At 42.3% G+C, this 23,569-nt stretch overlaps 1 protein-coding gene across 17 annotated transcripts in view; it reads left to right on the forward strand.

The window, feature by feature from the left end:
• ZMYND8 (zinc finger MYND-type containing 8) overlaps positions 1–23,569 on the forward strand; it is a 167,879-nt gene that overhangs the window by 77,095 nt on the left and 67,215 nt on the right. For 15 of the 17 annotated variants that reach the window (XR_009763400.1, XR_009763399.1, XR_009763401.1 and 12 more), the window contains 4 exons: positions 4,883–5,031; positions 13,235–13,453; positions 14,738–14,851; positions 16,740–16,832. Coding sequence is in view for 2 of the 17 variants with exons in the window: in XM_061631385.1 (XP_061487369.1) it covers positions 4,883–5,031; positions 13,235–13,453; positions 14,738–14,851; positions 16,740–16,832 (575 nt within the window). In the remaining 15 variants the exon portion in view is untranslated. Of the gene's footprint in view, positions 1–1,674; positions 1,748–4,882; positions 5,032–13,234; positions 13,454–14,737; positions 14,852–16,739; positions 16,833–23,569 lie in introns of those variants that run through there. The other 2 variants (XR_009763407.1, XR_009763396.1) reach the window with 2 other exon arrangements.

Genomic DNA, 23,569 nt, shown 5'->3' on the forward strand with positions numbered 1-23,569 from the left:
TATCAAATGAGTTGATTTTTCTCTTATCTGCTCTTTTCACTGTCTAACTTTCATATCCATACATAGAGATCAGGAATACCATGGTCTGAATGATCCTGACTTTAGTGTTCAGTAATACAACTTTGCATTTGAGGACCTTTTCTAGTTCTCTCACAGCTGCCCTCCCCAGTCCTAGCCTTCTTCTGATTTCTTGACTATTGTCTCCATTTTGGTTAAGGACTATGCCAAGGTATTGATAATCCTTGACAAGTTCAATATCCTTGTTGTCAACTTTAAAGTTACATCAATCTTCTGTTGTCATTACTTTAGTCTTCTTGACGTTCAACTGTAGTCCTTTTGTGCTTTCCTCTTCAACTCAACAGCATTCATTTTAAATCATTATTGGTTTCTGCTAGTAGTATGGTATCATCTACATATCTTAAATTATTGATATTCCTCCGTCCAGTTTTTCATACCTCCTTCATCTTGGTTCAGTCCCGCTTTCCGTATATGTTCTGCTTATAGATTAAACAAATAGGGTGATAAAATACACCTCTCACACCCTTTCCGATGGGGATCTTGAGCATTTACTTGTATGGGATATCAAATCAATAGTTTGATAATTACTGCATTCCCTGGGATCCCCTTTCTTTGAAATTGGGATATATATTGAACACTTGCAGTTTGTGGGCCATTGTTTTCTTTTGCATATTTGTTGACAAATTTCCTGGTGATTTGTTTCTTCCAAGTATTTTAAGACCAACTTTCACCTCACATTCTAAAATTTCTGGTTCTTCATCATACAGTTCCTCTGTGAATGAATCTGTCATCCTTCCATCTCTTTATAGAGTTCTTCAGTGTATTGCTTCTGTCTTCTTTTTCATTTATCTTGGTCAGTCAGTGTGTTGCCCTGTTGATTATTCAACATCCCAACTCTTGGTTTAAATTTCCCTTTCATTTCTCTAATTTTTTGGAATAGGGCTCTTGTTCTACCCTTTTTGTTTTCTATTTCTGTACAATAACTGTTAAATAGTTCTCTTTGTCCCCATGTACTAGTTGCTGTATTATTGCATTTAGGGTTCTGACCATGTTTCTATTTCCTTTTGCTTTTGTTTTCCTTCTTTCTTTAACCATTTTAAGAGTTAAATTGCTTTTGCTTCATCACTTCTCACTATTAAAGCAACCCCGTTTCTTCTTAATTTCTCATTTCCTGCCTAAAATATTTTGTAGTTGCCTGATTGAAAATGTCCCATTCCCATCCATTTTAATTCACTCACGCCAAGTATTGTAATGTTGATGTGTTCTATTTCTTTCTTGACAATTTCTAACATTCCCTAGTTCCTGCTTCTCACATTCCATGATAGAGAGTGAACCAACTCACAGCTTTGTTGGGGGCAACCTGAGATGTTTCTGCCACTCCAGGCACCTGCACCACCCTGTATGTTCACTGGAAGTTGTAATCGCTGTTTTTTAAATAATATTTGTTATTTAATTTTTGTAAATTGTATTGTTTTATTGATGTATTTTTATATTTGTGTTTTTCTTGTAAGCTGCCTTGAGGGCCTTTTGGCCATAAGGCGGGGTATAAATTAACTATAATAACATAATAATAATAATTCCATGTTCTTATTGTGTATGTCGTACAGTTCCGGACTCTCCTTTCACATCTGTCAGCATCAGCCTCTGGGCTTCCTTTTGACTTTGACCCAGTGGCATCATTAGTCACAGCGCTACTCGTACCTGTCCTTTCTTGTTCCCCAGTAGCTCGGTGAGTGCCTTCTGACCTGGGGGGTCTCATCTTCCAGCACTATCTCATGTTGCATTTTGGATACTCTGTTCATAGCATTTTCATGGTAAGAGGTATTCAGGGGTGGTTTACCTTTGCCTTCCTCTGAGTTTGGATGCATCTTAGTCTGGTGTCCCAGCTTTGATCCTTGGGTGCCGCTGCTAGGAGTCTAGCCTCTTGGTCTAGACTCCTGACGGCATTGCTCTCAGCTTCTTCAACACTCTCAAGCCACCTTATGTTAAGGTGTGCATCCTAGAGGGGATAAACCACTTACAGGGTTGTTGTTTTTTACAATGAAGCAGTATATAAATTTGTTTTTAAAAAAAGTGACATCGGGGTGGGGCAGGTAGAGATGTGGTGGATCACTGCACAACTGAGTTCCGTATGGGATCCCTGCAGAAAACCACTTTGCCAGTCCTGTGCCACGCATTTGGGAGCACAGGGCTTGCAAAATGCTGTGCCCAGTACTTTGACAGGTAGGTGGGACAATCCACCTTTCAGTCGTCTGATGTCATAATGATGCCTGGTGATTGAAAGCTGGGATGGCCTACCCATGTGTCAAAGCTCCTAGACTCTCCACCCCTGCTTTAGCCCTTTGGGTAGGGTTGGAAAGAAATGTTCATAGCTGCAACGTTATTCAGTAGCAAAGTCATAAGTGAGACTCTGTGTTGTCTGGTAGAGATTTAATTTAGATGCATTGTGCAAATATTAAGCTCGTTGTAGTCTCTGCTTTTTGCTAATGAGAAATTGCAAGTCCAATGTTTGCCTGCTACACTTCATTTGATAAAGATGGCATTTCCTATTAGTTCTGTGTCACCACAAATGCCCATAATACATTGGAATTTCCATTCCTGTACTGGAAATGACAATATACAATTTCTGTGGGAACTGACAATATATAGTTCTAAACTTATTCAATTTAGAATGAAACATGAGCTCAGTATAGAGAAAATAAAGATGTATTTGTTTTATACTATCAAATTTTCATAGCATCAGGTATTGCATTTCTATGTGCTTTGTATGGTTTGAAATGCTATACACTGTAAAGGAGCTAGTTGGACAGATTTGCCTGGAAAGTACTAATATAGGAGCCTCTATTTAAGATTAGAAGACCATAGAAAGTTGTATTTGGGGCAAATGCTCTATTTTATGCTGTCCTCCAATATGTAAGTATTCTAACATAATTCAAAAAGATATTAAACATCTATTGGTATCTGTGCTGATACTTTATACTTTTGCTGCACTTATATTTTAAGGACTTTTAAACTCTGCCCTCCAGTGTTGACCTAAAGGATTATGCAGAATTTGCTTGTTTTTTACTTGCACTGTCCTACGTGTTGCACTGATATAAAAGAACCTATATATTAGTTACAGGCTGGGTCAAAATATGTCAACCCAATTGTCTTCTCTTGTAAAACCTAATTAGACTTCTGATGACTTCTTATTAATTCATTGTAACTTTCAGGATATGTTCTCATAGAATGAATACTACAGGTTGCTCGTGCAGTCGTATGATAACTAATGTGGTTCCTGGACTCTCTGGAGCAATACTATATGTGTAAATTTATCTGCAGTGATTAACAATGTGTGAATTGGGAACTTTTAAGAAAGGTGCCTCCTCAGAAATAAAATCTATGGATATAGATATAGATATACAGGACCTCTTTTAGCTGTGGCAATTATTTTATTTCATCTATTTGTTGTAGATGTTATAGGACCTGATTTTTCACATGGTTTCTTCTGTAATTACACTGAATTATGGGAAACTATCCCATGCTCCCTAGTCAGTGGGCTGTTTTTGCAGAGATATGTGTTAACAGGCAGAGAGTCACTGACTGTGTTTGGGGTGGCAGGAATTAATCAGCTGCCACAGCAGAACTTTCTGCACTTGCTTCCTAATGTAGAAACACTGTACACAACTTTAGAACAGGATATACAGTACACAATTTATCCAAGTCAAGAATTGTAGATAAATCACTAAGAATTCCTTGTGAACATAACCAGAATTATATTCGGAGTAATTTACCTGTATCTTAGGCGTACATACTGCATGGATAGATCCATACAACCACTGTTTTTAGTTGGTTTCTTTTTTGACTGCGTTGAATGTGCCTATGGAAAACAGGTCATGTGAATCATGTATTGACTATCCAGCAAGAGTACAAGCTCCTGGCCAGCATGTAATGAGCTGTGCTTATTGTTCAAAATTGGTAATTGTGAGCGCATTGCTCAATGTATTTGTACACACAGTAAAATTAGGCATGTATGTGCTGTCACTCTTGATTATATACATGTACATGCTTTCCCTGACAAATAAATGGAATCATTGTAGGGAAACTGTCATATGAAGAAGAAGAATTTGGGTAGCTGTATGCCAGTTGGTTGTATATGTATATTTTTAGAGTCTCTAACCGTCCTCATTGCTTGCTATAAAACCTGTATTCCACATTGAATTACTGTATTGTATGTCTTTCTCAGGGCATTTATATAGTATGCAATCTTAAAATTCATTTCTGCTCTAACAGCATGCTTTCAGTTGGTGGTAGAGCTCTTGCTAGACTACTTCCTGGTCATGCTGAATTAGTAAGAGTTGAGTCACATCAACCTCTCAGCACTTACTCTTCTTGAGCTGTTGACTTTTCACAGTTGTGACCAGCACTGATGCTTGGATTGTGTATAACTGTTCACAAGACTAGTGACCAAAAGTGATGTTACATGAGAATATTCTGGAACTTCCCATGGTGTGTAATATTTGCCCGCTTGTGCTCAGTTTGATACTTTCTTGTTTAGAGTGATTCCTTGTGGCTTGGTCATGACAGATGTATAGTTGATAAAATGGAGAGCTAAATGATACTTACTTGAATATGATATCTAATACTTGCTGGATAAATCTTGAATAAGATTATTTTAAAATTGTGGGAAGGAGTAATTGGTTGATTTTTTTCCCCCAAAACAAGGAAAAGTATTCCTGAGTGTGAATAGAGAGCCTTCCTGGCATTTTCTCTCTTCACTGCATTTTTATCTGCATTGCTACATGCTGTTCAGTAAAATACTAAAAAGTAATAGTACAACATGGTGTGCTAGAGGTACTTAATGATGGTATAATTTTTGTTACAGATCCTGGCACTGCTGAACGTACAGCACAAAAAAGGAAGTTTCCAAGTCCTTCACACTCTTCCAATGGCCACTCCCCAGAAGACTCATCATCAAGCCCTATTAAAAAGAAAAAGAAACCTGGCTTATTGAACAGCAATAATAAAGAGCAGGTAATAGAAGTCGTGGATTTGATGTGATGTTTTATGTGAAACCACTAGTGATGACTAGGTGCTCTGTTCTTTCCTCGGTCCAGTATCTCTGGTTCTCCGTTGGCTGTAGGGTCCGCTGAAGATGGTGATTAGTATTGCATTTCTAGTTTCTACAACAGCCAAGATTTCTCTATGAAACTAAGAAGTGAAGTCTATAAGAGAGTGCTATTTTTGTAAGTAAACAGAATTCTGGTTAAATAGACTTTTAATGTCAATCACAGCTTCTTGTTCCTTATTTTTAATAGCCTCCTCTCCTCCACACAATACTGCTTGGGTTTGACCAATGGAATAGTTTTGGTTTTCGGTTTTTTTTTATGAATTCACATAATCAAAGGCCTGTCTAGTTCAATACCATGTTTCCAAATGTGGACAACCAGATGCCTTTGGGAAGCCCCAAAGCAGAGTATTAGAGCTTTCGGGCCTCCCATTGTTTTTGCCAACAACAGGTACTCAGAGGCATATTATCTCTGATTCCGGAGGTAGCATGTAGCCCTCATGACTAACAGCCACATATTTTCTTTTCTCTTCCTCTGTATACCCTCTGATGAGACTTGTAAGTACTTGGCCATTGCACTTTGAAGGAGCTCTGGTAGGACTGAAAGCTAGGCTCCCAGGCAGTAGAGAGGCTACCTAGGTGGTATTGAGTGTTTCTCCATTCCTGTGGGCCTGACACTCTGGGAAGCCAATCCTGCCCCTCTTTTCGTCCCATTGCACACTTTCTAGCTGCTTGCAGGCTGTTCTTCCTTGGAGAAATCTGGATAACTAAAGGGGAAGATGACCACAGAGTCGTCATGTGGATGTCGTTCAGGAACTCTGGAGATGGCCTTAGGGCAGCACAGCAATTAGATATTTCAATGGAAGCAAGACCGGGCTCATAGTATTGCGAGGATGGAATCTTATATTGCTCTGTCTTCCCTCGGCCCCAGTCTATCTGTTGCTCTATCTGTAATCCTCACAGTAAATGCCCAATGACTCCCACAAGTGCCCGCGTGTCTGCCCCAAAAGCAGCTTCCTTCATGGGTACCTTGCCAGCAGGCTATTCAGCTCTTTCATAGGTGTAGATTGGGCAAGGTTGGGCAGCGCTTGAGCAGTATGGCTTAAAGGAATCACAATGCTGAAGTACTGTTGACCTTCACTTGCTGAAATATCTTACCTGGGAAGTGTTTGGTATTTGGATGGAGGTCTGAGATGGCAAAACACCATCCACATTGCCAGAGCTTGGAAAAGTTACTTTTTTTGACCTACAACTCCCATCAGCCCCAGCCAGTATGGCCACTGGATTGGGCTGATGGGAGCTGTAGTTCAAAAAAGTAACTTTTCCAAGCTCTGCACATTGCTACTCAAATTGCTGCTTTTGTATTTGTATTGAAAGAACTGATGCACTTCACTGTTACATAGTAAATAAGTTTGGCAAGGGGAATACCTAAGAGACAGTTTTGGATTGCAGACATTTTTGCTAAATAGTAGGCTGAATAGTTTCAGGGAACCTGGGAAGGTTTTCCACACTATCATGCTATAAATTATCGATCATTCTGTAAGTTCTCTGAAAATAGCTTTTCTCCTAATAATAATAGCTATACAACACCAGGAATAATTAAGCATCAGTCTTCAAAACTTTGTGTTATATTTTAGACCACACTTCAACTGATGTTCTTTAGAATGCATAGAGAATATCCACCACAACTTGATCCTAACTGACTGATGGAGAAACCACATGTTCAGGAGTGACATTAATTCCCATTGCTGAAGCATTGGTTGAAAAATGGCATTTCCTGATGGGGATTTCCTATTTTCCGTGTACTCATCTCCCTGTCTTTCTTTCTGCACTTTAGCAGTTTAAAATAATAGAGTTGGAAGGGGCCTATAAGGCCATCAAGTCCAACCCCCTGCTCAATGCAGGAATCCAAGTTAAAGCATACCTGAGAGATGGCTCTCCAGCTGTCTCTCGAATGCCTCCAGTGTTGGACAGCCCACTACCTCCCTAGGTAACTGGTTCCATTGTCATACTGCTCTCACAGTTGTTTTTCCTGATGTTCAGTTGAAATCTGGCTTCCTGTAACCTGAGCCCATTATTCCGTGTCCTGCACTCTGGGATGATTGAGAAGAGATCCTGGTCCTCCTCTGTGTAACAATTTTTCAAATACTTGAAGAGTGCTATCATATCTCCCCGCTTTCTTCTCTTCGCAAGACAGAACATGCCCAGGTCTTTCAGTTTCTCCTCAGTGCTTTGTTTCCAGCCTTCTGATCATCTTTGTTGTCTTCCTCTGAACTTGTTCCAGTTTGTCTGCATCCTTCTTAAAGTGCAGTGTCCAGAACTGGACACAGTACTCAAGATGAGGCCTAACCAGTTCTGAATAGAAGGGAACTAGTACTTCATGCGATTTGGAAACCATACTTCTGTTAATGTAGCCCAAAATAGCATTTGCCTTTTTTGCAGCCACATCACACTGTTGGCTCATATTCAGCTTGTGATCAATGACAATTCCAACATCCTTCTCGCATGTAGTATTGGAGAACCAATTATCCTCCAACTTATAATTGTGCATTTGATTCCTTTTTCTTAGGTGTAGGACTTTGCACTTATCCTTGTTAAATTTCATTCTGTTGTTTTCACCCCAGTGCTCCAGCCTATCAAGATCTCTTTGAATTTTGTTTCTGTCTTCCAAGGTATTAGGTACACACACACACCAGTTTTGGAGTGTTAATCACTCTCTTCAGTGTTCCTATTATATTTGCTACTAATTGAAAAGAACTGGGACATCATGTAGCACTTCTCTATTTTTTTCAGGTGAAGATTGCAGGCAGTTGATACGTGGTTGCTGGCTTTGTATGATTGAATGCATGTGTTTCATGTGATTGCAGTATTTGTAACATGTGGTTGAAGCTATGACCACTAAAGCACTTTGATTTAAACAAGAACAGCATGGTTGTTCTAGAGCAGCTGTGATGTCGTTCTGAAACATCAGTAGCACATTTGTCATTTTTAGTATTCTAATTTTTGTTACAATAGAACTGAAAGTTAGTCTTGTCATGAAGATGCATACTTAACCAAATAGCTCTTGTGATATTTCTTATTCATGTGTTCCCTCTCTACTTCAATGGGAGTATATCAAAGTAGTGTACTCTTTTTCAGTGTTGGCATACAGCTGGTAATAATGGGACACACTGGTTGTTGGCATACTTTTAAATTTAAAAACTAATTCTACAAGTGGAACAGCAGCAGTAGCAATTGTCTATGGTAATCTTAACTTGTTACCTGTAGTATTGAAGTAAGATTTCTCATGAGAAGTCTCTCTCAAAAAGCAATAAAGTTAGGACTACTTATTTATTAAATATTTATATCTCACTTTTCCATGGATCATTCCCAAAGAAACTGCCAACAGTAACATGTACAAAAACATCAGTAAAACTATCATATATTTTAGACTAAATACAATCAACAAGTTGGATAAAACACAACAAAAGAGCATATCAAATAATAAGAAGACAATATAAATGGTAATGAGAACAACATGCCAGAGAGAATAAAATCCAATAATTTTACAAGCCAAAGTCCTGCCTAAAGAGGAAGGTTTTCACACTGCAGTGAAAAGCTATCGGTGAGGAGGTAAGGTGAACCTCTCTAGGGGAAAAAATCCACAATTTGTAGATGGCCACAGAAAAGACTTTCTCTCCCTCTCTCTTGTTCCTATCAAGCATAACTCTGGAGTTGGCAGTACACATAAGAGAGCCTCTGTGGAATGTCTTAACAATTGGATAGGACTGAATGGGAGTAGGCAGTCTGGGCTCCTACTGGGATGAAGGGCAGGATATAAATTTACTAAATAAATAAATAATAAAATAAAAGTCAAGAATCCTAGTACTAAGCTGTTTAGAGTTTTAAAGGTCATAACTAACACTTTAAATTTTGACCAGGAAAAAACTGGAAGCCAGCATAGTTGTCAGTTCCAGTTAGCAGTATGGTTCCACATTCAACACCAGCTGAAGCTTCTGAGACTTCTCAGAGATAGGACCATGTAGAGAACATTGCAGTAGTCCAGTCTGGAAATAATTAATTGTGGATCATCGTAGCCCACCCAGAGCAGGCAATTTCATAGATACGGGAACCACTGGTCCATGGCGCCATCGTCTTACCAGGATTCAAGCTCCTCATCCATCCCACCACTTAGTTTAGGCACAGATCCAGGGCCTGCACAGCCCCTCTTGATTCAGATATTATGGAGAAATAGAGTTTCAGCAGCATACTGGTGGCACCTTGCCCCAAAACTCCTAATGACTGCTCCCAGCAGTTTCATATACATATTAGATAGCATTGGGAATAAAATAGTGTCCTGTCGCACCCATAGCATAACTGCCAGGAGGCCAAAAAACTCTCCCAATGCAACACGCTGGACTGATAGGACTGGAGCCACTGTAACACTGTGTCCCCAATTCCCATTCCATGGAGCCAGTTCAGGAGGATACCATGGTCAGTGGTATTGAAAGCCATAGAAAGATCAAGAATCAAGAGCAAGGTTACATTTTCCTTGTCCTGCTCTCTGTAAAGGTCATCCATCAAGGTAACCAAGGGCATTCTGTGGGCAAGCTTGAACCTAAATTGCAATGGATCTAAATAATCTGCATCATCCAACAATGCTTGCCTCTGCCCCACCACTACTCTCTCCACCACTTTCCCCAAGAAGGGGGTATTTGTGACTGGTCAATAGTTATTAAAATCCAAAAGGTCCAGGCCACTTTCTTTAGGAGTGGTGCACCACCACCACCTCTTTCAAGCAACAGGGTTCACCCCCTCATGTAATGAAGCTTTAACCACACTCTGGCCCCAACCAGTCAAACCACCTCTGCTTGATTTTATAAACCAAGAAGAATGGGTCAGGACGGCACATGGTTGGGCATGTAACCACCAACATCTTAGCAAAAAAAAGAACAGATACCTTTAGTTGTGACTGTTTCTAGACTGAATTCATAGTGATAACATCTTTAGTGTTATGGCTATTTTCAAGTTGCTGTGAAGATATGGAAATCTATTTTGAGCTGGAAAGTTTTTACAGTTGAGTCTCCAACATGGCACACACAGAAGGCCCTTGAGAACAGATTAGAGTGTGATATTTGTGATTAATCTAGGGTTTGTTTACTTGTGAATTCAAGCTGATTGTTCTCAATAAAAATACCTTAATTACATGGGCATGAAAACCCAGCATGATCACTGTCCTGGATTACTACTAGCGTATTTTAATGCCTTCAAAAACCCTAAACTCCATCTCCTCTTCCATACTTATAGTAGTAGCAATATATTTGTTTAAACTGTACAGGGTCGCTTGTTTTGAGATGAAACAATGGTGATAGTCAAGAACTCCGGATTTCCCAGTGGCAATCTGAGCTTGCTTCAGTTTTGATTGAATAGACCAAGTTTGAGACTGTAGCGATGTGATCAATTATGGAGCATTCTCAAATATATATAAAGAAGTCTGAAATTGTATGGAGGGTTTAAAGACTGAAACTGTGTAAGACACTTTTAAGTTTCTCCCTGTGTCTGTTTATTTGGTTTTCTAACTTGGGAAATATTGGGAATGTTAGGTCTCAAGTGTGGTCTTTTTGTTTTGCTGAACATGTTCCTTGGAGGCCCAAAGAATGCAAATGAGGAGCACTCTCAAGACTCAGGCTTCCTCTGCGCTAAAGAATTGCTCCTAATTGGAGCAGTGGGGCCACTTTACTTTAAGTAATACAATTTGGCATGTGCCTCCTATGTTTGCTTATTTTGTCAATCAGTGCTATATTCCTTACTCATTTGCTGCACTACTGTCCCAGGCTATGGTCTGAAGGTACATGTGGCCAGCTCAGGGTCAGGTCTGGTCAGTGCCTGGATGGGAGACCACCTGGGAACCATATGTAAGCCGCCTTGGATTTCAGTCATGAAAAAGAAAGGCGGGGTAGAAATGTAACAAATAAATAAATAATAAATAATACTGTTATTTACAGTATATTGCAGTAATTGTTTTGGTAACTACTCAACCACTTTTAGAATTGCACCATAGGAAATAATAGGTCTTGTGGTGCTGCACAGTTGGACACTGCATGAAGACTGATTGAAAAGATTCAAGTGGGATCATATTTGTTACTTCTTTTTACATTGATGTGGCTCATTGTGGTAACTGGAATGTGTGTTTGGTACACTTTGGTGTGGGTGGAAAATATTTTAAACATACACTGCTGGAATTGCAGAGGTGTTGGAATAATGTATTTTTTTGGCATCTACAAGGGTTTAGTTATAAAGAGTAATGAATCTTTTAAATAAATATGTATTTAAAGCATTTCACCTCACCTTTCAGCTGAAAAGACTCCCAGAACTGGTTAGTAAGATAAATAACCAAAGAAATAACTCCGTTTCCTCAGGCTTACAATCTAAAAGACACAATATCATATGAAAAAGTGATGCAAAGGGAAATAAGCTACTTTAGCACTTGTTCTTAAAGCCTCGAAAGTCTTATAAGGACGAACTTGAATAGAAACAGTTCAGCCTGAAGAGGGACCAAGTGAAGTAGGTTTCTCTGCTAAGCTTGATGGAGCAGGCCCTTTTTCCATGTTGTCCCTCTGCACAGTGAATGGCGGCTGCTAGATAGTGAGGGAGAGGTGGACTATGAGAGGTGGAGAGGGTCTCTCATCTGCTCTTTTCCCCATCTTTCACTTGGCTGTAGTCTGATGGAATGGCACATTTGTTTCCAGATACACTATGGGATATTTGTAAAGAGAGTTCATGTGTTCTTGCCCTCTTTTTCTAATTTTTCACAAATGTGCATGCAGCTTACTGATGTCCTGCTGCTTCCTATTCAAACATGCACAATTTTAAAGCACATTATTCTTTTTAGAATTTTGGAAGCTTGTGTATATATGACTATTGATGCTACAAATAAAAACAAGTTAAATTTGGATTTTTCTGGTGAAGGTTAGCTGATGGAAAGAGTCATCTGCTTCATAAGCATCCCTAATTATGCTTATCTACATAGTTTTAAAAATGAGAGCCCTACCAATAACAGATTTCTGAGGTGGATTTCAAGAGGTGATAACAGTTATAAAATAATCTAACCTATCAGTGTTCCTTTAAAACTCTTAAGGTTTTCAAATAAAGTAACAATTAAAATGATTACCTTTTGGTTTTCAATTATCTTAAGTCTAGAGATCTCTTGCATTGGCTGTCTGCCTTGCGAAAGAAATAACCGCTTGTGTGTTATTCCTTGTCTGTGATAACTGTTAGGAAGGAATTCATCCACTTATTTGGCAATCCCATTAGTAAATAAGTTGAAATATAGAAAACTGCAAGGCAAATCACAGCTTCAGGTTTTGTGCAATGGATGATGTTTGATCTACACCGTGACAGTAAAGTCTCACACAGGCAACAAGATGGGGAAACACAATCTGTTCAAGACAAGTCCTGGCACCTGTCAAATCTCTTTTATGATAACAAAGATTTATTCAACTCTCCCCGAGTCACACACACACACTAACATGCACATATCTTATTAAGGGTCAAACTAGTTGTAATATTCTTCATATAATTAATAATTGTGTGAATTAATATTGAATTTAATATTTCCTTAATGAGTTAATAATTGTGTGAATATATATTTAAACTAAAAAACTATGGGAACCTTTGGTCTGAATTGAGACCATGACTTGGGGTGGGGGAGATGGCTTTAATCCTTTGTGGTCTTAATCCAGATTTCCCCACTCATGGCTACTATTCACATTGGGAGAGGAGCTTCCATTGTAGCCATGCAAGTTTCCTTCCCAGTCCATGTATCAGCTGTGATTTAGGGGTCTGATCTAGCCCTGAATGAATCACCCACCCATCAGCTATTTGCTGTTTGCTTAAAAAACAAGTCACACAATTACCAGTTGCATGAGTAAAGTAACGTCTAGTTTGGCCCTAATTAAGGTACCTAAAAATATCTGATTTGGGACAACAATTGCTCTTGCCTTAGGGAGATACATGTAGCTCTGATTTTAAATGCTATTATGTACTGAATGAGAGAATTAAATTGCATTAACATTAGCTAGGCTCTATTAAATGCTGGTGGGGGGTGGTTGGTCATGTTTGATTGTTATTTTTATTTGAAAATGCAAATTTGTTTTGAAACCAAACCTGTCTTTCTTGCCTACATTTCAGTCAGAACTAAGACATGGTCCGTTTTACTATATGAAGCAGCCACTCACCACAGACCCTGTTGATGTTGTACCGCAGGATGGACGGAATGATTTCTATTGCTGGGTTTGTCATCGGGAAGGCCAAGTCCTCTGCTGTGAACTCTGCCCTCGGGTTTATCACGCTAAGTGTCTGAAACTGACAGCGGAGCCAGAGGGGGATTGGTTTTGCCCAGAATGTGAGGTTAGTCTATATGAGATGCATATGTGTCTCCTTGCTACTGGTTTTCACTCCCAGAACCTTGTTTTCTTCCCATCCAGTGTGACCGCCTGGTCACTTCTTGGAAAGAAAAGCAATGGTGTATAGGTTCATCCAAAATAAGGCTTTTGCTAATATTTAACAATTTTATATTTTTCTTTGATTAATGTTTACCTTCTTCACCCTTATCACTTACATCCTCTGTGTTCACTGTGTCAAGTACCACAGTCTGGGGACAGTAGGGGTGTGTGTGTCCATTCATGTGTCCGGAGTGACATTTACCCCTATTGTGGTTTAAGCCATTTCTGTATGATGTCTTCCACATATGACTTTGGTATGAGCAGGACCAGGTGTGTGATTCCTTCTTGCCTTATTGTTGCCCTACTGGGAAGGGTTAGCCTTGCCCACCTGTTTCCTATACAGTAGGGCCCCGCTCATACAGCGGGTTACGTTCCGGACCCCCGCTGTAAAGCGAAAACCGCTGTAAAGCGGATCCCATTGACTTACATTGACCAAAATGGCGCCCAGCAGCAAAAAACTGCTGTAAAAGCAGAACAAGCGCTGTAAAGCAGGGCCTTTCTACAATTCACAACCGCTGTATTAGCGGAACACTGTAAAGTGAAACGCAGTAAAGCGGGGCCCTACTGTATTCAAATACTTACTGGGACAATGTATAAAAAGACTTCATAGGGAAGCAGCTTCCTGACCACTGGCATTAAGCGTGAATGGGGCTTATTGTCTCTGTGAGATTATTAGTATAAAGAACAAAAAACTTCTACAAGTTATAGAGCATATATACCAGCAGTCATTCTAGGCATGGCTCTAATGCTATCCTTGCACATCATCTGGTAGATGTCTCAATATCCTGAAAAATGGTGCACACGCTTATAGCCCTCTACCTTTGTAAGCAGTTTCAGCTTTTCTTCTTAGAAAATTTAGGGGGCCTGAATAGGTTATAAATTACTCAGAGAATGATTATTGTCACATGGGGGGGGGAGTCAGAAGCTGCCAGCTAGCTTGACACACACACACACACACACACACACACACACACTAACCTTTTTAGGGATCCTATTTTGGAATCTAGCACATTGTCATGAACACAGGATAGTTGCAATATTCATTGCACTACTTAAGGGAAAACTAAATATCAATATCCATGTTTGCATGTGGCATTAATCTTCATGTTCCACAATGATGAAGGGGTGTTGGGGTACTCATCTCCACAAATTTTGCCATTTTTTCAGTATTTTTAATCTTTACTTTTAGAAAATTACTGTAGCGGAATGCATAGAAACACAGAGTAAAGCTATGACAATGCTCACTATTGAACAGCTATCCTACTTGCTCAAGTTTGCACTACAGAAAATGAAACAGCCAGGGGTAAGAATAATATGTGTTAATACTTGACTCCTTTGGATATTGTTTGTTTATTAATAGTTCAGTCTTTTAGATTTCTGACTTCATATAAAGCACCCTACTATCTTTTTGTCCTATGCAATGTACATTGGACAAAACTGGTTCCTTGCCTGTACCTCTGAAAAACAAAGGAATTTACCATTAAAATGGGTGAACTGCCATTTTTAATTTAATGGCAGATGTTTGTTTGGGTTTCTGTCTGAGCTGTACAATCAATTTTGAAGAAATATTAAGCCAATTACACAAAAGAATTTAGTAAATTTGATTAGTTGATATGCATAAATGTGCACATGAGTGAAAACAATAGTTCTGAAGTGAAAGACATACTTTATTTTTAGATTATTTATCTGTGTGTCAAACCATGTATAACACTGTTCTTCAACCTTGGGTCCCCAGATGTTCTTGTACTACAACTTCCATCCTCAGCCAGCTTAGCCACTTAGTCAAGGGATCATGGGAGTTGTAGTGTAACAACATCTTGGGGACCCAAAGTTAAGAAAACTGATGTACAATTTTAAAGGCAGTATTACTCCTTTTCTCTCACTGGAGAGACTGGGTTGAAGTCATTGAAATCAATGGGCTTGTTTGTCAGATTTGTTGTTTTCAGTGGGTCTACTCTGAGTATGCCTTAGTTGAATACAACCCATTGGCTCTAAAATATCATAGAATAGTAGAGTTGGAAGGGGCCTACAAGGCCATCGAGTCCAACCCCTTGCAAAATGCAGGAATCCAAATCACAGCATTTCTGACAGATGGCTGTCCAGCTGCCTCTTGAATGCCTCCAGTGTCAGAGAGCCCACTACCTCTCTAGGTAATTGGTTCCATTGTCGTATGGCTCTAACAGTTAGGAGGTTTTACCTGATGTCTGGCTTCCTGCAACTTGAGCCCATTATTCTGTGTTCTGCACTCTGGGACGATTGAGAAGAGATCCCGGCTCTCCTGTATGTGACAACCTTTCATGTACTTGAAGAGTGCTATCATATCTCCCCTCAGTCTTCTCTTCTCCAGGCTAAACATGCCCAGTTCTTTCAGTCTCTCCTCATAGGGCTTTGTTTCCAGTCCCCTGATCATCTTTGTTGCCCTCCTCTGAACCAGTTTGTCTGCATCCTTCTTGAAGTGCGGAGACCTGAACTAGACGCAGTATTCAAGATGAGGCCTAACCAGTGCTGAATAGAGGGGAAATAGTACTTCACGCGATTTGGAAACTATACTTCTGTTAATGCAGCCTAATATAGCATTTGCCTTTTTTGCAGCCACATCACACTGTTGGCTCATATTCAGCTTGTGATCAATGACAATTCCAACATCCTTCTCACAAGTAGTACTGCTGAGCCAAGTATCCCCCATCTTATAACTGTGCATTTGGTTTCTTTTTCCTAAGTATAGAACGTTGCATTTATCCCTGTTGAATTTCATTCTGTTGTTTTCAGCCCAATGCTCCAGCCTATCAGGGTCCCTTTAAATTTTGTTTCTGTCTTCCATGGTATTAGCTATGTCCCCCAGTTTTGTATCATCTGCAAATTTGATAAGCATGCTTTGTACCTCCTCATCCAAGTCATTAATAAAAATGTTAAAGAGCACTGGGCCCAGGACCGAGCCCTGTGGTACCCCACTCATTAGTTCCGCCCAGTTTGAGAAGGAACCATTGATAAGCACTGTCATTGCCACCAGAAGTTTTATAAGTACTTGTAGTACTACTGCTGCTAAATAATAATAATCAATAATTTTTTAAAAATAACTACTGCCTGATTGGGGCCTTTTACTTGATCAACAATGTTTTAATTTATTAATCTAACAAATTTAATAGGATAAGTGTTGCAGCCCTAACTTGGTTTTGCTTCTCTTTAAACAGACAGAGCCATTTCAAAAGCCAGTTTCACTTGATCAACACCCAGATTATGCAGAATACATCTTTCATCCAATGGACCTATGTACATTAGAAAAGGTTGGTTCACGGCAAGGCGAAAAATCCTGTTTATCTCTATTAGATTGTTGTTACCGTGCTCATAGCCTCTTTCGAAAATCAGTACAGTTCTTCTATATAATGAGTAAGCTTTTCACATCATGAAATCTATACCAAAAATATTGGGCTTAATTCTCCTTTGTGTTAGACCACTATGTGAATTTGCAACTGCCTTGCTGTAAAATCCTTTAAAACTGTGTATTGGGAATTTTACCATTATGCTCTGGGTCTTGCTATGGTAACTTTTCTCTCTGTTCTTTTTTCTTTTTGCCTTCAGCAGCCATTTTCTTTTAGAAAGCAATAAACCTGTTTTTTCTTCTTTTTACATGGATGAAAAGTAGCATTGTAAAACGGTTTATTTTTCCCTATCTTATATTGGGATTTCCTTCTTTGCATGGAGGTGAAATTGGGACAATTTTAATGTATATTTTAAGTAAATCGCTTAGAGGTTTCGATGTTTAAGCAGTATATCCAAGTGTAACTATAATTTCTGACCATTTATAAGAACCAAGATCTGTCTGGATGTGTTCTCACATCACAGTAAGCCATCATTAATGGTTCACTGTGAATGTGCAGATTGCTTCTACTTCACTCCTCCTTGCTAGTGTTTGCGAGCAACAACCACAGTCCTTGGTTTAGTATTAACATCTGGACCAGTGATTGTGATTGGTTTTATTCCAAGCAACTACAATTGGTAAGCCAATAACAAAGCTTACTTCAGATAATGGTTTTGTTTGGAGTAAGACAAACTGCAACCCCCAATTTGTACATAATGGTAAGCCAAAGATAATGGTTCTTGCTGCCACTCTCTAGTAAGGAGTGAAGCAGGAGTGAACTGCATATATGCATGCTTAAACCATTAAAATGGCTTACCATGATGTGTGAACACAGCTTCTATTTTCCCTAGGTAGCCCAGCATCGTGTGGGTTACACTGCTACCTAGCGTTCGAAGGCAAGAATGTTTTGAAGTCAAGACCTGGGCCCCTTAGCCCCTCCCACTCCCAGTTCATTCTTGCCTTTGTTTAGAGGCTTTTGGATTCTTTAATAGCGTAGCGTTGATAGCTAAGTTTTGTGTTGGACTGATTGCTTCCTCCCTACCTTTTTCCTGTTTGAAGAGTGTGTGGGTGTGATTGTGTGTCCTTCCTACTTCTCTGTTTGTTTTTTAAAAAAAATTGAGGGCTTTTTTCCGTTGGTAATTCTTTCCTGTCCTTTTGCTGAGGGTTGTGGCGGCTGCCCCTCCCTTGGCTGGGGAGCCTGCGGCTGCAGCTTACCCTTCCTTAGGCGGAGGAGTTTCCCCTCTCGCTCTGGGAGTCTGCGGCTGCGGCACTTTCCCCTGCGCGGGTGTTTAGCCGCATTGCTTTCCTGAGGTGGTGGAGCTTACCCCTTCCTCGCCGGGAGTTGGCGGCTGAGGCTCCTTCTGTTGCGCAAGCGTGAAGCCTCATCGCTCGTCCTTGCCGTCTACTTCGGCGGCAGCTTGTTTTTTCACGGCCGGGAACCTGTGGCTGCAGTTCCTGCCCTCCCCCCCCCAGCTGTAACGCTTGTTTTTATCGCCTGCTCGGCGGTTTGCCTTACCAGCCAGGAGTCTGCGGCTTCTGTCCCCACTTTTACTGGCTGCGGCGGCGGTTTGCCTGAGCCGTTGGGCCATTCTCCCCCCCCCCATCCAGGCTTGATAGTGCGGCCATTTTTTCCTCCCACGGCTGCATTTCCCTAGCACTTTTTTGCAGCCGTGACGAGTTAGAGAAGGCTGTTTTTTCCACTGTTGGCAGGTTTTTTCTTGGCTGACCGTTTTTTAGGACCTTTCCCTGGCCATCATTATTTCTCCCTTCCTGACCACTATTTTGTCGCTCATTTTTTCCCGCTCTTTTAGCAGTCACCTTTTTTATTCTGCCCTTTTCCTGCTCTTTCTGTCTGGCTCTGCCATTCCTCCTTCTCCTCCTTCTGTGTGCTTAGCATAGACACATTAAGACCTGAGTTTCTCACCGTTTTTATTTTATTCATAGTACAGATAAATCAGCACACGGTCCTCCTCCTGCAGTTGTGACTGTACATTCTCCCCCATCTGTGGGCGTGTACTAAGGCGTTTGAGACTGTACATTCTCCCCCATCTGTGGGCGTGTACTGAGGATTTTGGACTGTACATTCTCCCCCATCTGTGGGCGTGTACTCTATCCTTCATTAATATATGATGGCGGATCAACAGCAGGAGGCAGCTCACGAAGCAACTGAGTCAGACCACCTCGCACATGTCTGCTAAGCAAAAACAACACAGACTACATTCCAAGGCGGCTGCTAAGACCAAACATCTGTCTAGCCATAGTGCTGCCAAGCGAGCACGTTATGTGTCGGTTCCGGCTTCAGAAGGGGCTGCCCAAGAGAAATTAACAGCGCTTTTTCATTCCCCTGCCGGCTCATCTGAGGATGAATTTGAAGGGTTTCCTATCCAGTCACCAGTGACCTGGCGGCCTGCACCCATATTGCCCACTACGACTCATTCATCCCTCCAGGCTGATGTGCGCCGTTACCTCACCTTTATGTCAACAAGAGCAACCAGGCCTTTCAGCTCTTCCTCCTCGGCTAGAGTCGCGGTTGTCTCCTGAGTTCCTTTCACAGTTACAGGACATGCTAACCTTCTTTTCTCAATCTCAGTCAAAAACTCAGGACAATGTTTTGCCTCAGCACAGCGCACAAAGACATTCTGGCTCCACAGGTCACTGTACATGCAACGAGGCTCTTCCACCGCCATCTCCGAAAGCCATTTGACGTTGCTAGGGGCAGGGCTGATGACGAATTTACTGGCTGCGAGGATCCATCGTATACCCTGCAGGCCAAAGCGGATGAATGGAGTGATCAGTCTGATCAAGAGGAGGATACATCTTACCGCTTGTTTGATACAGCTGACTTCCATCCACTTGTTCGTAGGGTTCTCGACACCTTAGGTCTCCGCCCCTTGCAAGCTGAACCTGCTATCCCCCCTGTAAAGGGGGCCAAGGTCCTGAAATCCCCAAAGTCAACGGAGCACCACATCCCTGTGCCAGTTCCTATTGACAAACTGGCCAAGGACGAATGGGCTCGCCCTCTGCATGACGTTTTGCTGCCCTTGCCGATAAGATATACTGCTTGGCTCCGGAATTTGCAAATTGGCTTAAAGTCCCGGGCATCGATGAGCCGATCTCCAGTCTGTTCCCGGTCTCTCTTGCCGAGGGAAGGGGACACACAGTTAAAAGACCCCACTGAGCAACGCCTAGACTATGCCCTGCGTAAGGACCATGAGGCTGCCACCTTTGCCATATGGGCCTCGGCTGCCACTTCCATTTTCTCTAGAGCGTCCATGATGTGGCTGGATGAGCTCTTAGAGGACCCTAATCCTGATCCAACGTTTTTAAGAAAATCCCTTGTCAAACTGCACAAAACCGTGGCGTATGTAGTAGCTGATGCCACGTTAGATGCCACTCAGATGCGAGCACGAGGGATGGCTGCCCAGGTGGTGGCTTGACGAACACTTTGTCTCCGGCACTGGGATGCGGATTCTATTGCCAGGGTTAACCTGTCGAGAGTGCCTTTCTTCGGTTCCTTGCTCTTCGGTGAAGAGGCCCTAAAAGTGGTTCTGGTAGACCCCAAGAACTGCAGAAAGCCAGTCTTGTCCACACTCAGGAAGGGTGATCACAGGACATTTAAACGTTTCACTCCTTACCGCTCTTTCCAGCCCTTTCGGGGTGCTCAGCCAGGGGGACGGGGCTGCGATTCTCGAGCCACAGATTTCCATCCCTCGAGAGGAGTCTGGCGTGGTCAACGTTTTCCTGGCAGAGGTCAGTACCAGGGACGTTAAGGTACCTCATCATCATACAGCAGGGGATCTCGACAACGCAGACCATACTGATGGGACCCCGGTTGGAGGCAGACTGCTTCTATTCGCAAACCACTGGCTGCGTTTGACACGGGTTGCTTGGATCAGGGATCTCTTCATTCATGGATACACAATAGAGTTTTGGTCAACCCCTCCAGACAGATTTCTTCCCTCTCCTCTCCCAAGAGTTCCAGACAGACAATGCATCATGCAGCAGGCTATAGCTCATCTTCTGGACATAGCTGCAATAGAACCAGTACCAGCAGCAGAGAGGTTGGAGGGGGTTTATTCCCTCCTGTTTGCAGTTCCAAAACGAGATCTGTCATGGAGGGCGGTGTTGGACCTCAAGTTTGTCAACCGCTTCTTGAAACATCGATGATTCAAAATGGAATCCCTACACTCCATTATAGAAAATATACAGGAAGAGGACTTTCTAGCTTCCATCGACCTAAAAGAAGCGTACCTTCATGTGCCTACTCATCCAGCCCACAGAAGGTTTCTACGGTTTGCCTTCGGCCACAAGCACTTTCAGTACCAAGCAATGCCCTTTGGACTTTTGTCTGCCCCAAGGGTCTTCACCAAAGTGTTGCTCACACTGGTAGCCCATCTCCGCCTCCAAGGGGTGCACATCTACCCCTATTTGGACGATTTGCTAATTCGGGCTGGTTCCAGGGAGCTGGCTCTTCTTCACCTTGCCCGTATGCTCCACATTCTTCGCGCCCATGGTTGGCTAGTCATCATACTCGCCGTCTCCAGTGGGCCTTACTACCATTCCAGCAGGACATTGCCAGGTCAAACCACAGGGCAATCCACCAGGATTCTGCGCTGCGTTTTTCCTTCCGCTGGTGGTCGAGAGCCCAACATCTCAACAAGGGGACCCCGTTTCGAGAACCACACAGGACTGTCATAACCACAGACGCCAGTCTCACCAGCTAGGGAGCCCATTGCAACTCCCGGATTGTTCAGGGTGTTTGGTCCAAGGCTGAGCAGAATCAGAATATCAGTTGGCTGGAAGTGAGAGCGGTACACTTAGCCCTTCTTCACGTTCAGCCCCTATTCTGCTTGGACCATGTGTTGATCCGAACAGACAACACTTGTGTGAAATCTCATTTGAACAGACAAGGGGGAACCAGGTCTCATTCCCTGAAGTTGCAAGTTTACCATCTCTTCGAATGGGCGGAAATACACCTCAAATCTCTAAAAGCAGAACACCTCAAGGGGGCCTTGAATGCGACAGCCGACTGGCTCAGCAGACAACAGGTTTTTCCAGGAGAATGGAAACTTCACCCGACAGTCTTCAATCTTCTCCAGCATCGGTTCGGCATCCTGTCAGTGGATCTGTTCGCCTCCCACCTCAATTCCCAGCTGCCCAGATACTTCGCAAGGTATCTGGACACCACTGCGGAAGCTGTGGATGCATTATTGACACCTTGGCTGGATGGCCTGCTGTACGCTTTTCCTCCAATACCACTTCTGGCCAGAACTCTAAGGAAGGTGCACTCCGAGAGGGCCAAGCTGGTCCTAATAGCCCCGTATTGGCCTCGTCTACCATGGTTTTCGGACCCGCTTGCCATGTCGACAACGGACCCCTGGACACTCCCTGTCAGGCCAGACCTATTATCACAGGGTCCGCTATGGCATCCGGATCCCAACTGGCTCAATCTAACAGCTTGGCGTTTGAACGGGGACATTTGATACGCACAGACCTATCTAAGGAGGTCATTGGCATTATACTGGCTTCTAGACAACCGTCAACTACTCACATATACCAGCACACTTGGTTGTCATTCTCCAAGTGGTGTGAATCCCAGAAACTCTGCCCTTCTCAAGCCACAGTACAACAAGTGTTGCAATTCCTTCATAAAGGACTGACGATGGGGCTTAAACCTAACACTTTACGTCAACACGTGTCCACTTTATCGTCTGTTTTCTCAGTCTCATCACATGGTACTCCTATCGGCTCTCATCACCTTGTTAAACGCTTTTTGCGCAGAGCTGCTATAATGTCGCCAGCAATATCTCACCGCTTCACTTCCTGGAGCTTGTCAAAGGTTCTGCAAGCTCTACAATGTCCTCCCTTTGAGCCCCTTAAATCAGTACCATTATGTCTGCTATCTTTCAAGGTTCTGTTCCTGGTAGCGGTCACCTCCGCGAGAAGAGTTTCCGAGTTGGGGGCATTGTCTTCTGCCCGCCATCTTTGTATTTTTCACAAGGACTCAGTAGTACTGCGAACAGATCCCTCCTTCCGCCCCAAGGTGAATTCAGTCTTTCACTGCAACCAGGACATTGTTCTTCCTTCCTTCTGCCCGAATCCCATCCATCCCCTGGAGAAGGCTTGGCATTCATTAGATGTCCGGAGGGCCCTCAAGACCTACCTGTCTCAAACCCAGGACATAAGACTATCAGAGGCACTGTTTGTATCCTTTCATCCACGTATCTTGGGTAAAAAAGTTACTAACTCAACCTTGTCTTGTTGGTTGCGCGCTTGTATTGCTTTGGCCTATGAGTCGCTTAAGCTTCCGGTACCCAGTAACATAACGGCGCACTCGACCAGGTCAGCAGCCACTACGGCTGCTTTTGCAACCAATGCACCTCTTGCAGACATTTGCAGAGCGGCTGTATGGTCTACTCCAGATTCTTTTATAAGACATTATAAGATTGACCGTTACGCCGATGCCTCCTTTGGGAGGCGGGTTCTGCAACAGGTTATTTCTGACATTTAATTAGTGGTACTCCCTCCCTGGGGCTGCTTTGGTACATCCCACATGATGGCGGGCTACTGAGGGAAAATGGACCATTGGTCTCACCTGAAGGGTGATTTTCCTAGGTATCCCGCCATCATGGCCCTCCCATTGGAGGATGTCTGGGTGTTTTA

This window comes from Rhineura floridana, chromosome 6 (genome assembly GCF_030035675.1).
Source record: "Rhineura floridana isolate rRhiFlo1 chromosome 6, rRhiFlo1.hap2, whole genome shotgun sequence".
NCBI classification, from domain to species: Eukaryota; Metazoa; Chordata; class Lepidosauria; order Squamata; family Rhineuridae; genus Rhineura; species Rhineura floridana.